At 37.1% G+C, this 16,971-nt stretch overlaps 1 protein-coding gene across 1 annotated transcript in view; it reads right to left on the bottom strand.

Annotated features, from left to right (window-relative positions):
* LOC111633249 (adhesion G protein-coupled receptor A3-like) overlaps positions 1 to 16,971 on the bottom strand; it is an 81,587-nt gene that overhangs the window by 48,807 nt on the left and 15,809 nt on the right. The window contains exons 2-3 of the mRNA XM_023377787.1: positions 16,875 to 16,946; positions 1,924 to 1,995 (exon numbers count right to left, since the gene is read on the bottom strand). Coding sequence (XP_023233555.1) covers positions 1,924 to 1,995; positions 16,875 to 16,946 — 144 coding nt within the window. The remainder of the gene's footprint in view (positions 1 to 1,923; positions 1,996 to 16,874; positions 16,947 to 16,971) is intronic.

Here is a 16,971-nt window from a genome sequence, read left to right as displayed (position 1 = left end):
CCCCCCTATAACACTGTTGATAATTCCGTTTTATATGAATTCCATGTTGTACGAGTCACTTAGATTTTACAAATACGTGTGCCGGGCTGTGAACGGCTCACGTATTTGTAAAATCTAAGTTACTCGTACAACACGGAATTCATATAAAACGGAATTATCAACAGTGTTATAGGGGGGTCAACTGTATAATACGGGCAAAATGAAGGATAGTTCTGTATTATGAACCTGGATGATTGTTCTGTTACGAGTATCGTTAGTGTGTCGTACGAACGTATAGAACAATACTAACAAACCAGAGTATTGTTTTATGCCGTAAAGATCGTCAGAATAACGTAAAAAATATGAATAAAATGGAGGATAGACCGTATTAATAGTGTCTTTAACGGATCCTACAAACGTAGAGGATACAAAATAAAATGGAGAATTATTCAACATAACGAGTATTGTTAACGGCTCACACAAACCTGAGTATTGCTGTGTTGTAGTATCTTAAACGTACTGTACAGTACATAATACAGACAGAATGTTAGTTATGTATTATGAATTTACACTACGACCACCGTTAACTGTACTGTACAAAATACGAGTATCGTTAGTGTGTATGGAACAACAATACTAACGAGACAAAGTATTATTCTGTGTTGTAAACGAGTATAAATTGTAAGGTAACATTTTATTACGAGTATCCGTACAAACGTAGAGAACGATGAAAACAAAATGGCGGATCGTAAGTACGAAGGAAGCCGGGCGTAGGGAAGAGAATAACTTTCAATTAAAGTTTCACAAACTTTTATCAATCACGTTAATCAATCTATTATTTTCTTCGTCCGATCGCAGTATTATTTTTTTTAATCCTTCAGAAATTAATGTAGGAAACATCCCATGCGTATTACCCATTTATTTTCTATTAAAAAGTAAAGAAAATAATGGATCTGGGAATAGAAAACCATCTTTTATCGGGGAGACTCCTAGTGTTATTTTTAATATTCTACACGCACAACATTAATATTATACAGATGTTCTTTTTTTGGAAGTATTCCATTTTTACGAATTATACCTTTCGCCATGATTGATCTTTTATTGTACTTTAACAAGTACCGAACACGCAGCGTGTGACGTAAAACACAGAAGAAAAATACGTTACGCAAGACCAACGATCCTATTGGCCGTTCGAAACAATACGAAATTTTCAAAATTACCGATCTGTTCTTGATCCAAGACGGACTTTACTTCCGTTATTTTTCACTAAACCGAAAAAAANTAACATAATTTTTCTTTTTTATTAAATTTTAAAAAGGTCAATTTATCAAATTCTTAATCTTTAAATAATTATAGATTATGTGAGAATAACTTGCAGAAATTACATTACGTATCTATATATATTTTATTGATTTTTGGAAAGAAACTTCCATTCCGTGGCAAACTGAACACTCGAACTGATCAGCCAATTGTTAACATTAAATAAATGAACGTAACTATACTAATAATTAAAATATGCAAACCAATTGCCGCTAATTAAAACTATAGTTTAACTCAATTATTCAGAAAAATTCTAGTAATATCTAATTTATATACTTAAACACAAAGTTGGGATTTAGATTTGTATATTTGTTTGACTCCAATTAAACTAAGTAAACTAATAAGAAAATCATTAGCTATTGTTGTTTTGAAAGAAAAGTTCAAGTAAAAAAGGTAAATAAATAAATATAAACACACTAAAATAAAGTAATGAACAAGACACAATTGTACACACTACACAAAGAAAACTATTAGATTTAATTTGGATCAGTACGTCTGTGTGTTTGCATGTAAATATAAGTTTAACACGTGCATTCACGCATACATAAATATGTGTATTGAAGTCAAACGTATATTATACATTCTTATAATGATTAAAAAGTAATTAAAATGAAAAATGCTTACAGTTTTTCTACATTTGATAAATTTAGAAAAGCTCCTTCTTGAATTTTACTGATTAAATTTCTGGACAGGTCACTAAAAAAAAAAAATTAAATTAAATTATGAATTAAAAACATTTAAAAATGATTAATTTTATACTATTAAATGACATCCACATTACTTTTAATTAAATAAAAGTCTTTAATACAATTAATTTACAATTAATAAAATTAACACTTTTAGAAAACCACAACTAATTCACGATTATAATATTAATAAGACTAACAATGGTTTCATTATTCTATCACAATTCCGAATCCCAAAAGAGTGTGACACGCACCATAGAGCAATTCAATCAGAGCATTTGCTGATTATGGAAGACTAACGGAGGACAATGGAGAGTTGTTCATCACTTGTTTTGACAGAACAACACAACATGGCAATAGCAAATGTATGAGAAGGAACAGATATTGGAGGAAGAGACGAGGTGGGTAGGAGTCAATGATTGATAATGTTAAAGTCTGATGGTAGGAAGGTCGTCATGGTAACAAGCAGGTAAAGATCTCTTCTCCTTTTCCTCTTAGGACAACGATCCGTTCAATTATAGGGACAGAGTTATCTGCACCCAAATACAATGACTTTCCTCTGGCTCTACTAACTAATTCCATTACATTAGAAACTTCTGTTAAGTCGGTGCATTAGTCTGAACCCAGATCCAACCAAAGGAATCTGATTACTTGTATACAAATACTCTGGCATATTTGAAAGAGAGTTATTATTAAATCCAATAAATGCTACCATTAGAAAGATAAAATTAAAATAAATTTATCTTTGATGCTTTAATATTTTTTTTTTAAAAACATTTTTTATAATTTAACAGATAAAATTGAGATTTAAGCTATATTTTATTTAGGAAAAAGGTAAAAGAATTTAATAGGCCTGCGTTCATAATTTCATTAATAATAAAATATAATTATAGCATAAAAATCCATAATATTTTTTTTATTTATTTGGAAAGGAGTTTTCTGAGGATGGCATTTTATATACGTCAAAAACATTCGAGCCTATTAAGAAAACCATTTAATTTTTCGAACATTAATGCCATTAAACTGAATTTGTTGACTGGCCAGTATTTCAAAAAGAATATTAGGAGTATTAAATATTCTTTTTACACCTAATTTTAATGGTATCTGAATTAAAATCTTGTGAAATTTCTCCACATTTCAAGTACCGGATAAATGGATAAATATTCCTCTGAAAATAAACTCTTACACTCAATGTATCTATATTCTACAATAAATATGTAATAATAATTCAGACTTGATTTTAATATACAGTTAATCATTTAAATATTCTAATTTTCCTAAAAATTAAATAAATTTACAAGATTAAAAAATAATTTATTTTAAAATCTTTAAAGCAATTTAACTCTAGAATTTGTTTTCTTGTTTCTTTTTTTACAAACTTTCCATTTAAATTGATTACAAAACTGAGCTTCAGTGTTATCAAAGTAATTTTCATGTATTAAGTATAGAAAACATTAACATTTTTATGCTTTTATTGAGTTTTTTTTTTCAAATTACAATGCAATTATGCTACGACAGAAGTTTTTGTTGCATTGTAGAATCCGCAGATCTAGTATTATACCGCTTACGGCACAGAGTTGTAACATAAAAGTAGCTTTCCCTCTACCGAATAATAACGAGGTGGAAAGTGCATAGTTCAGGCTAGAGTTAACCTGAGGCATAGCTCAGGCTAGAGCTTACTTTGGTTAGGTCGCAGCTTAAGTTACAGCAAGGAGCCTTATCTACATTCTGGTTTTGCATTTTCAGAAAAAATTTTGTCTTTTGATTTAACAAATAAAAAGCATCAAAAGTGACAAGCAAAATAATAAACAATATCTCTCAAAATTTCAGTTTTTACTTCTGATTACAGTTAAATCAGGCAACGTCTTTTTAATCTTTAGAACCGCATTTCCAATTATGTAACACACACTTTAAAAAATCATATCTCACTGACCAGTTACTTTATTTTAAAGCTTACAAATACAATTGCTTTACAATGCAAGGTTTATTTACAGGTGTCGGCAAGAAGAATCTAGAGAATGCGACAGAGTTTCGACAAAAGAAAGAAGAGTCAAAAGGGTTAACGAATTGAAGTTTCGGTCGAAAACTGGAGGGAACCAAGGAGGCAATACTGCAGGAATTGCACAAAATTCCAATCAACTTCCCGGTCCGCAGAACCGCAGAGAGCCGCGGGAGCAACATCCATCTTCGAGGGAAGAGAGATGCCGCCCGAGTATCGGTGGCATTTTAAACGTCTCACTTAAGTTTAATTCATTATAAATAAATTTGTATTTCATTCAACCATAAAAAAAAACAAGATACAGTTTATAAAAACAGTACTGGTGATTCTGGAGTTATAAATTTTTAAAGCGCGGTCATATAATATGGAATTATGCAGCACATAAGACTATTTGTCACTATTATTTCTGGTTTTATAGTCAAATGTTTACTTTACATCCTCAGATTCATGCAGTTTAGTCTACAAGTTTTTAGTGCCCAGTAAAAAATTTATCCAAACAAACAATAAATATGTGCACTCAAGTCTCTAACCTTCAAGTTTGAGAATTCTTTATCAAAGTATTATGAAAGTAATACTGTAATAAAAGTAATAAAATGGAAAAAATAAATATTTACAATTAATTAGAAGGGTCACTCAGCTCTTAATTAGCTTTCAACAAACAGAAAAAAAAAAGTTAATTTATATCATAAAGATTCTATTGTTTGTACAACGAAAAGTATGAAGAAATAAAGAAAAACATTTTAAATATTGATCTATAATTTTTTTTCCTTATTTTCATTCGGAATAAATTCAATTATAATGTGGTTTACGAACGACGCGTCGCGTACGTCGCGCCGTACGTCGCGTCGTTCGTACTCTTTGAACTACATCCAAATTTATTTTCAAAAATACATTTTGAAACGAGGAAAGGTTTAAGCAAAAGAACTAGGAAAAAAATACGTATTTAAAGAGTGAAGTCCGGACTAATATTTGACGACGTACAGTATTGTACTATACAACACATCCGGCGAGCGCGTAACGGCGTAGCGTACGCGACACGCAAACCCACGTGCGGTTTTTCTACTCGCATCTTATTTTTGCACTGGATGTAAGATCCGGCACATAATAAAAAAAAATTGAATACTAGAAATAATCATTTTAACGGCAGCAATATAAATTCGGCGCGTCTACGCGACGCCAAGCGCGCTTGGCGTCGCGTAGACGCGCCGAATTTATATTGCTGCCGTTAAAATGATTATTTCTAGTATTCAATTTTTTTTTATTATGTGCTGGATCTTACATCCAGTGCAAAAATAAGATGCGAGTAGAAAAACCGCACGTGGGTTTGCGTGTCGCGTACGCTACGCCGTTACGCGCTCGCCGGATGTGTTGTATAGTACAATACTGTACGTCGTCAAATATTAGTCCGGACTTCACTCTTTAAATACGTATTTTTTTCCTAGTTCTTTTGCTTAAACCTTTCCTCGTTTCAAAATGTATTTTTGAAAATAAATTTGGATGTAGTTCAAAGAGTACGAACGACGCGACGTACGGCGCGACGTACGCGACGCGTCGTTCGTAAACCACATTATAATTGAATTTATTCCGAATGAAAATAAGGAAAAAAAATTATAGATCAATATTTAAAATGTTTTTCTTTATTTCTTCATACTTTTCGTTGTACAAACAATAGAATCTTTATGATATAAATTAACTTTTTTTTTTTCTGTTTGTTGAAAGCTAATTAAGAGCTGAGTGACCCTTCTAATTAATTGTAAATATTTATTTTTTCCATTTTATTACTTTTATTACAGTATTACTTTCATAATACTTTGATAAAGAATTCTCAAACTTGAAGGTTAGAGACTTGAGTGCACATATTTATTGTTTGTTTGGATAAATTTTTTACTGGGCACTAAAAACTTGTAGACTAAACTGCATGAATCTGAGGATGTAAAGTAAACATTTGACTATAAAACCAGAAATAATAGTGACAAATAGTCTTATGTGCTGCATAATTCCATATTATATGACCGCGCTTTAAAAATTTATAACTCCAGAATCACCAGTACTGTTTTTATAAACTGTATCTTGTTTTTTTTTATGGTTGAATGAAATACAAATTTATTTATAATGAATTAAACTTAAGTGAGACGTTTAAAATGCCACCGATACTCGGGCGGCATCTCTCTTCCCTCGAAGATGGATGTTGCTCCCGCGGCTCTCTGCGGTTCTGCGGACCGGGAAGTTGATTGGAATTTTGTGCAATTCCTGCAGTATTGCCTCCTTGGTTCCCTCCAGTTTTCGACCGAAACTTCAATTCGTTAACCCTTTTGACTCTTCTTTCTTTTGTCGAAACTCTGTCGCATTCTCTAGATTCTTCTTGCCGACACCTGTAAATAAACCTTGCATTGTAAAGCAATTGTATTTGTAAGCTTTAAAATAAAGTAACTGGTCAGTGAGATATGATTTTTTAAAGTGTGTGTTACATAATTGGAAATGCGGTTCTAAAGATTAAAAAGACGTTGCCTGATTTAACTGTAATCAGAAGTAAAAACTGAAATTTTGAGAGATATTGTTTATTATTTTGCTTGTCACTTTTGATGCTTTTTATTTGTTAAATCAAAAGACAAAATTTTTTCTGAAAATGCAAAACCANTATTAATATTCAAAAATGGATTTTATTTTATTGATGATGCGATAAAAAACGATTTAGAATGTAAGAAAAAAAGAATTGAAGTAGCGGGTGAGAGGGTTCCGTGACGTAACGAGTGATTGACTGTACGGTGGAGGGTGGTTAATGTTGCAGAATGTGTGCTCGACCGAAAGCTAAAACGAGATCTTGATAGTAAAGTTATGCCTGGGAACGACTTTTCTTCAATAACATAACGTTATTATTGTCTAAGGAGAGAGTTCTATCCCTATTCGGAGCAATAGAATTGCTATAATGTTTCGAAAGGAACCGAACCCACTCCTTCGACAGCACGAGATAACAGTAGAGAAGAGCGGTTCTGGGATCAGTTGAATCTCTTCGTCTCGACAGCCGTTTGTATATGAAGATTTATTTATATCCTGTGTGTTTGTCTGTTCCAATGAAACGTGTTGCTTTATTAAAGATACGAGAAACATTAAATATAAAATATTCACGAATTTCTAGTCTAAGGGAATTCTCTAAAGTTGCTTAGCGCGGACACACACATTTACAGGTCGTCACTCGACGTGAGCGGGAATCTCAAGCATGATGATTAAAAGTTGATATTTTCCATGTGTATGTACTTATGTGCGCGTGGGATTTCATATTAAACTTTCTACCCGACGTGCTCCCGAAATATAGGCCCATATCGGTAACCACGTGACTCGTAAACTCTCATCTTTACAGAAAACCACACACTAAAACGGTGTCATTCTTGTCTTCTTATTAATACCCGTTTATTTACAATCTGCACGTGGTTCTTAAGGTTTTTAGCCTGATGGAACTTTGTGGTTACGGGTGTTTAAAACGTATACACTTAGTTTCATTCAAAACCCAAATTAGTGGATTTATAATTACACGTCCCTTCTCTAAAATCAACATTATTTACCTTATTGAACCCCTAAAATCTATTTTATCTATTCTAATTTCGCTCAAGTACAGTTTCGGAGGGTCCGAATCACTTGTATATAAAATACACGTGAAAATATATGGATCCACATTAACCACCATAAAGCTAAATTACTCTTATTTAAATACCTACACACCCGAAAGAAAAATACAGTCGATCCCCCCTATAACACTGTTAATAATTCCGTTTTATATGAATTCCACGTTGTACGAGTCACTTAGATTTTACAAATACGTGTGTAGGGCTGTGAACGGCTGACGTATTTGTAAAATCTAAGTGACTCGTACAACGTGGAATTCATATAAAACGGAATTATCAACAGTGTTATAGGGGGGATCGACTGTATTTTTCTTTCGGGTGTGTAGGTATTTAAATAAGAGTAATTTAGCTTTATGGTGGTTAATGTGGATCCATATATTTTCACGTGTATTTTATATACAAGTGATTCGGACCCTCCGAAACTGTACTTGAGCGAAATTAGAATAGATAAAATAGATTTTAGGGGTTCAATAAGGTAAATAATGTTGATTTTAGAGAAGGGACGTGTAATTATAAATCCACTAATTTGGGTTTTGAATGAAACTAAGTGTATACGTTTTAAACACCCGTAACCACAAAGTTCCATCAGGCTAAAAACCTTAAGAACCACGTGCAGATTGTAAATAAACGGGTATTAATAAGAAGACAAGAATGACACCGTTTTAGTGTGTGGTTTTCTGTAAAGATGAGAGTTTACGAGTCACGTGGTTACCGATATGGGCCTATATTTCGGGAGCACGTCGGGTAGAAAGTTTAATATGAAATCCCACGCGCACATAAGTACATACACATGGAAAATATCAACTTTTAATCATCATGCTTGAGATTCCCGCTCACGTCGAGTGACGACCTGTAAATGTGTGTGTCCGCGCTAAGCAACTTTAGAGAATTCCCTTAGACTAGAAATTCGTGAATATTTTATATTTAATGTTTCTCGTATCTTTAATAAAGCAACACGTTTCATTGGAACAGACAAACACACAGGATATAAATAAATCTTCATATACAAACGGCTGTCGAGACGAAGAGATTCAACTGATCCCAGAACCGCTCTTCTCTACTGTTATCTCGTGCTGTCGAAGGAGTGGGTTCGGTTCCTTTCGAAACATTATAGCAATTCTATTGCTCCGAATAGGGATAGAACTCTCTCCTTAGACAATAATAACGTTATGTTATTGAAGAAAAGTCGTTCCCAGGCATAACTTTACTATCAAGATCTCGTTTTAGCTTTCGGTCGAGCACACATTCTGCAACATTAACCACCCTCCACCGTACAGTCAATCACTCGTTACGTCACGGAACCCTCTCACCCGCTACTTCAATTCTTTTTTTCTTACATTCTAAATCGTTTTTTATCGCATCATCAATAAAATAAAATCCATTTTTGAATATTAATAACTGTTTTATACGAGATAAACGCGTCATCCCCCATAAATAATTAACTTTCGCCATTTAAATGGCACAGAGAAAAAGGTCGGGGGCGGCCTATTTGCAGTCTGCCAGTGTTCGATCATTCATCCAGACCCTTTTGCCAGCAATCGATGGTGGTTCCCCCCTTCGACTTATGGAGCCGCATGTCGTCATGGTAACGGAAAATTCTATTGAAAAATACTCCCATATTTACAAGCGTAACGGGGTATTGTATTCGGGGGGGATAGGAACACCCCAAAATTTCGAAGATTCGGAAGAGAAAAGGGGTAAAGATTGAAGGAGGAAGTATAAATTTACAACTTGTGTTTATTTTAAGGACAGAGAAACGGGCGAAATATCGGAAATTCGCGTAAAAGTAAGGGGGGGTGGTCGAAGGAAAAATCGCTTATTCCCACGATTTAACGGACGTGAGAATAATTCTATCCTCGGGTGCACTCGACTATCAATAATCAAGCAGATCATCACGCGACGATGGAATCGCACGTCCGTCACGCTATCGGAGAGAGTAATGGATAGAATCCATCTGATTTTATTCCTCCCATTGATTATCTATAACAAACCTTTCAAACTAGTGTAAAGAATCTTCTCCCCTTTCCGCTGCTCTCGATTTTTCTTTTATTACTTTAATCTCTGCCCTACTTTACTCGCCAGCTTCTTTTGCCTTTCTTTAATACAAAAAATTCGTCCGTCGGTGTGTCTGAACGTATTTTATAGCGCAAAATTTCGTCTTCTGTGTAAAACGGTGACGTATTTTATACGGTTTTCGGTCGGAGATGAGGCCCTCCCTCCGTATTTATAACCTACCGGGGCCTCTCTCGCGTTACGTCATACCTATTTAACTTGTTATAAATACCACCGACGAGAAGGAAATTATTAACGGGCAGACATTTTTTTTCTTTTCTTCTTTAACAACTGCAGAAAAAGGGGGGAGGAATTAAGAAGTGGCCGGCAATTATTCCGGTGTTCGATTTTATCGGTAAGTGCTTACGACATTCGATTAAAAATGACTCATTTGGGGTAGTTTAAGGGCAGCTAAATTATTATTTTGGCGATAATACGACAATAACGATCCTCCTCGGCGTATTTAATAATCATTAAGTTGACGAATGACTAATTCACGAAGCGAACCCACGATTAATCTGCCGTGTTTCTATTCTATTATCGGGATTTTTCCCCGACTTTTGTTAGTTAATGAAGAAGAGAGGCGGAGGGAAAAGATTCCGAGACCTAATCTCCTCGATCCAGACGCGGAGGGGGTGAATGCGAGAAAACAAGAGCCTGTGTGTGTGCGCGCGCGATCTCTTGGAATGGTGCAGAAGTGAGAAGGCGATCCATCACCACAAAAACTGACAGCTTATATCTCTTGGTATTAAAATGTATGCTCCTCCCGGCTCTCCTTTTTCCTCACTCGCTCCAACACTCGGATGACGTCGACTCGACGATTGGGGTTGACACGTGCCCCGCCAATCTGTACCCTGTTGGCCGAGACGTCACGTTTGACTGTTAGAGGGTAACGCTCCATCCATCTCCGGCAAAATTTCCCGAATTTGTTTTCCTCTTTTTTGCCGGGCGTGTTTATTTTTGGCTCTTAGAAAAGGGGATTTAATTAACCCGAGGTTAATACACCCACGTCACTCGCCACTTCGCCGTATTTTTCGGGAAATTTCGCGTAAAAATCCCTAATACAGCAAAAGTTGAGGGGAGTTTCGCTGCCCACGCAACGCTTCGTAAATTCAAAACTGGAGCCAATTACGACGATGATCGATCATCGATCGTCGATCGATCTTTAGTTACGATCAAACTTAACGTAACATTTCTGCGCCTTATAACAATACGAATACGAGCGTGAAAATTACCCACCCCTTCGCGTTATATTCGATTAAAGAAATGAGGGTAGCACCTCGCGCCGTTCGACACGAGGACGTACAGAACCGCAGATAATTTGGAAAAGTGCACAGTTTATTTGTTAGCGCGAGAGATAATACAAAAAACACACAAAACACCGGAAATAAGAAGACACGGAGATACACCGGCACAAACGGCCGATCAGAAATTTCTACGGGGGGGAAATGCAGAGAGGAAAATGTTTTTACTACGGATTTAGGGGGTGCATCCCGCCCCCGATTAAATTAACACCGCGCGACGGGTGGAGGGAGGGTTAAAGCACGCATTCCGCGCGTCATAAAACGGGAATTTATTTAAAAGGGGGTGAAAGCCGTAACAATACAACCGGACGGAAAAGGGAGAGCAACAATGGAAGCGTGGAAAGGAAAAGTCGCGGATGCGTCATTAGAAGTGTTTCGGGGTGTTTTCTCGTCTTCTCCGGAGCGAAAGAAAGCTCGCTCCCACCCCCTCTCCCGGGATTAGGGAGGTGACGAGAAGAGAGAGAAGACGGAAACGGGCAGAGCGCAGGCGCGCGGCGGTCATCGGTCTCCACCTTTCGATAAGGAGAGGACAACAGACGGTCACAAAGTGGTTAAGCTTCATTAAACTTTCTGGCGCGGAGTCGATAGGGCAGACGTTCCGCCAATCCACTCGACCGTTTCCTCTTTTATGGAAGAAATGCCAATTTTTCGCCCTCCCCCCCCGTCTCCCGGCAAACGCTTTTAACTTAATTACGTTTATCTTCTTTGAATGGAGTCGATTGAAGTTTTAAATTACGTGCGGGATAAACGCCGTTTATTGATAAAAGTCGGCGGACGAAATTCGCGCAAATTCGCCGTCTTACTTAAAAGACCCCAAAGCGTGGCGCGGCGTTGGATTGCTGGCAATTAACTTCGCATTTGCCTAAAGTCAAGAGGCGAAAACTCTCCCTTTCTTCCTCCTCCTCCTCCTCTTTTTAATATCCAATCGCCTTTCGATTTACATTTAATCGATTCTCGACTTTTATTCCGCTTCTCTTATTCGCTTAATTTATTTGTAAATTAGATTACGATTTGGCCCTTCTTCTTGTTTTCCTTTTTCCTTTATTATGACCGTTGCCTTCTTCCTTCCTTCCGACTCGATACACCTTGGCCAAGAATTTAATCATTTCTTCCTCTTAATAAAAAGTCGGCCGGGCGCGTGGCTCCTTGCCAAATCATTTCCAAATTATTCGATTTTCGTCGTCGGCGGGCCACGGCCGGAAACGTTCGACACTGGCGAAATGCGGGCCTCCGAAGGAGAATGAGGGAAAACAAAAAGAAATTCCCGGCGTTTTTCCTTTTTCGGAGGATCGATAAAAGCGATTAGCATATTCGACGTAAACGCCGCCAAATTTATTAAAAGCAAATTTCCATACCCCAACCGGGGAGGTTCGTTTGCTTCTTTTGGAAAATTGCGCCCGTTTCGGAATGTTTGTGTGTTCCAATTTCGCATTGGTAAATAACTGACATTATTTACCTCCCGTGCGAATGCCTAAACGATCGATATCGATATACAAACAATCGATATAAACACATGCGAACAACAGACAGGAGCACGTGAAAACAACAGATATAAACACATGCAAACAACAGATATAAACACATGCAAACAACAGACAGAAGCACGTGAAAACAACAGATATAAACACATGCAAACAACAGATCCTTAGACAATAATAACGTTATGTTATTGAAGAAAAGTCGTTCCCAGGCATAACTTTACTATCAAGATCTCGTTTTAGCTTTCGGTCGAGCACACATTCTGCAACATTAACCACCCTCCACCGTACAGTCAATCACTCGTTACGTCACGGAACCCTCTCACCCGCTACTTCAATTCTTTTTTTCTTACATTCTAAATCGTTTTTTATCGCATCATCAATAAAATAAAATCCATTTTTGAATATTAATAACTGTTTTATACGAGATAAACGCGTCATCCCCCATAAATAATTAACTTTCGCCATTTAAATGGCACAGAGAAAAAGGTCGGGGGCGGCCTATTTGCAGTCTGCCAGTGTTCGATCATTCATCCAGACCCTTTTGCCAGCAATCGATGGTGGTTCCCCCCTTCGACTTATGGAGCCGCATGTCGTCATGGTAACGGAAAATTCTATTGAAAAATACTCCCATATTTACAAGCGTAACGGGGTATTGTATTCGGGGGGGATGGGAACACCCAAAAATTTCGAAGATTCGGAAGAGAAAAGGGGTAAAGATTGAAGGAGGAAGTATAAATTTACAACTTGTGTTTATTTTAAGGACAGAGAAACGGGCGAAATATCGGAAATTCGCGTAAAAGTAAGGGGGGGTGGTCGAAGGAAAAATCGCTTATTCCCACGATTTAACGGACGTGAGAATAATTCTATCCTCGGGTGCACTCGGCTATCAATAATCAAGCAGATCATCACGCGACGATGGAATCGCACGTCCGTCACGCTATCGGAGAGAGTAATGGATAGAATCCATCTGATTTTATTCCTCCCATTGATTATCTATAACAAACCTTTCAAACTAGTGTAAAGAATCTTCTCCCCTTTCCGCTGCTCTCGATTTTTCTTTTATTACTTTAATCTCTGCCCTACTTTACTCGCCAGCTTCTTTTGCCTTTCTTTAATACAAAAAATTCGTCCGTCGGTGTGTCTGAACGTATTTTATAGCGCAAAATTTCGTCTTCTGTGTAAAACGGTGACGTATTTTATACGGTTTTCGGTCGGAGATGAGGCCCTCCCTCCGTATTTATAACCTACCGGGGCCTCTCTCGCGTTACGTCATACCTATTTAACTTGTTATAAATACCACCGACGAGAAGGAAATTATTAACGGGCAGACATTTTTTTTCTTTTCTTCTTTAACAACTGCAGAAAAAGGGGGGAGGAATTAAGAAGTGGCCGGCAATTATTCCGGTGTTCGATTTTATCGGTAAGTGCTTACGACATTCGATTAAAAATGACTCATTTGGGGTAGTTTAAGGGCAGCTAAATTATTATTTTGGCGATAATACGACAATAACGATCCTCCTCGGCGTATTTAATAATCATTAAGTTGACGAATGACTAATTCACGAAGCGAACCCACGATTAATCTGCCGTGTTTCTATTCTATTATCGGGATTTTTCCCCGACTTTTGTTAGTTAATGAAGAAGAGAGGCGGAGGGAAAAGATTCCGAGACCTAATCTCCTCGATCCAGACGCGGAGGGGGTGAATGCGAGAAAACAAGAGCCTGTGTGTGTGCGCGCGCGATCTCTTGGAATGGTGCAGAAGTGAGAAGGCGATCCATCACCACAAAAACTGACAGCTTATATCTCTTGGTATTAAAATGTATGCTCCTCCCGGCTCTCCTTTTTCCTCACTCGCTCCAACACTCGGATGACGTCGACTCGACGATTGGGGTTGACACGTGCCCCGCCCACAAATAATATGGGGACATAAAACTGCCATTTTGAAAATAAACAATGATCTTTCTCGTATTTTCCTACGAGACGATCCTGGAAGAAAATAGCTATTATTGTCTATTGGAAGGAAGAAAAAGCATCTACAATCGTGGTACGTTTATCATTCGGGGTGACATTCGGGACAATAATTTGTCCGCGGGGTCCACCATTTAAAGGTAGATACGTTCCAACTGACTGGTTTAGAACCATCTCGATAAAAGTAGGAACGTGACGTCACGGAATTCCATGAGATATGGGCTCGAAAGAACGGGGGGGAGGAAGTGGTAACGTGGGCACGATGCCAAAATTCGCCAACATAGTTTTCTTTTTTTGTAGTTAAGGTCCAACACCCCCGACTACAAGTAAGAAATATATTTAAAAGCGCGTTAAGATGAAATTATAAATTGGGTGGTTAACCGGTTAAAATTCGGTTAACCGGGTTCGTATTGTGTGTATACGTAGTACAGTCGATCCCCCCTATAACACTGTTAATAATTCCGTTTTATATGAATTCCATGTTGTACGAGTCACTTAGATTTTACAAATACGTGTGTAGGGCTGTGAACGGCTGACGTATTTGTAAAATCTAAGTGACTCGTACAACGTGGAATTCATATAAAACGGAATTATCAACAGTGTTATAGGGGGGATCGACTGTATTTTTCTTTCGGGTGTGTAGGTATTTAAATAAGAGTAATTTAGCTTTATGGTGGTTAATGTGGATCCATATATTTTCACGTGTATTTTATATACAAGTGATTCGGACCCTCCGAAACTGTACTTGAGCGAAATTAGAATAGATAAAATAGATTTTAGGGGTTCAATAAGGTAAATAATGTTGATTTTAGAGAAGGGACGTGTAATTATAAATCCACTAATTTGGGTTTTGAATGAAACTAAGTGTATACGTTTTAAACACCCGTAACCACAAAGTTCCATCAGGCTAAAAACCTTAAGAACCACGTGCAGATTGTAAATAAACGGGTATTAATAAGAAGACAAGAATGACACCGTTTTAGTGTGTGGTTTTCTGTAAAGATGAGAGTTTACGAGTCACGTGGTTACCGATATGGGCCTATATTTCGGGAGCACGTCGGGTAGAAAGTTTAATATGAAATCCCACGCGCACATAAGTACATACACATGGAAAATATCAACTTTTAATCATCGTGCTTGAGATTCCCGCTCACGTCGAGTGACGACCTGTAAATGTGTGTGTCCGCGCTAAGCAACTTTAGAGAATTCCCTTAGACTAGAAATTCGTGAATATTTTATATTTAATGTTTCTCGTATCTTTAATAAAGCAACACGTTTCATTGGAACAGACAAACACACAGGATATAAATAAATCTTCATATACAAACGGCTGTCGAGACGAAGAGATTCAACTGATCCCTAGATATAAACACATGCAAACAACAGACAGAAGCACGTGAAAACAACAGATATAAACACATGCGAACAACAGACAGGAGGACGTGAAAACAACAGTTATAAACACATCAACAACAGATATACACGCAAAACAGACAGGAGCACAAGAAAATAGCGGGCTAATAACAGAAAGAAAGGCCTATATGTGAACAAAATAGCATAACTTATAATACGAATAAATAACTTAACACCAAAAAAAGAAACCATAAATATTGCAAGCATGCATTACACATACAAAAACACACAGATTAAACATCTATATTTAGACATACGCGAATTTATATAGGCGGGTAGATAAACACTTAAAACCGCACGATTAAATATACGTGCCGACAGAAAAAAGACGATAGAAGGGCATAAATAGGAAAGCAAATATAAAAATGCACACACGACACTACACACAAGTTACACACACGAGCACAGTCGACGCATTAAAGTTAGTCCCGCATGCCAACAAAGTAAACACGCGACGTACTACAGTACGGTATAAAAAAAAAGAGGCAGACGTTTCCACATTCCCTTAGTTAAAACGGGGTTTATACATCCCCCCACACATGAAACGGCGTAATTCTTAATTTAATTCGAGACGAAGAAAAGGAGGCCAAGATTTTAATATAAACATTAAGAATTGTAGAAAGGGCTCGAAGATAATTTACGGCGTGGTTCCCTCGGCGGGCGAAATCAATTAGAGGTGAAGAGGAAGTTGTGAAGAAGGGCGCCATCATCATTAAGGATCGTTTATAATTCTCGGCCGTCCGACAAGATCATCTTTGTCTCTCTTCATTAATTCATCCATCGAATTAACTAATCCGGCTTCGTCCATTAATGGCGTTACCGAATCACACGCGAGAATTCCAAGGAGATGCAAAACTCCTTACCGTCTCCTCCCCCCGGACCACGTGTTATTATTAATTTAGTCGTCCTTCCCCCCCCCCTCTCTCTGCACGTTTGCCGTTATAATTTCTTATAAAAGAGCCCGTCGATGATGATGGCCTTACTCTAAATTAATCTATGATTAATCTAAGAGGAAAGAAATTAAAATTTTCCACTCCTTTTGTTTACTTACAGCTTAACGATGCCGGGAAGCGAAGAAAATGCGCCATATTCGATTGAGTTCAATTTGTTCTCTCGGAGGATCCTGAAAAATATCGATTGGAAATTAA

This window comes from Centruroides sculpturatus, unplaced genomic scaffold (assembly GCF_000671375.1).
Source record: "Centruroides sculpturatus isolate CEXI.00-Female unplaced genomic scaffold, Cexi_2.0 scaffold699, whole genome shotgun sequence".
NCBI classification, from domain to species: Eukaryota; Metazoa; Arthropoda; class Arachnida; order Scorpiones; family Buthidae; genus Centruroides; species Centruroides sculpturatus.
The sequence above is the reverse complement of the archived record's forward strand: the minus strand, read 5'-3'. Positions and strand labels throughout refer to the sequence as shown.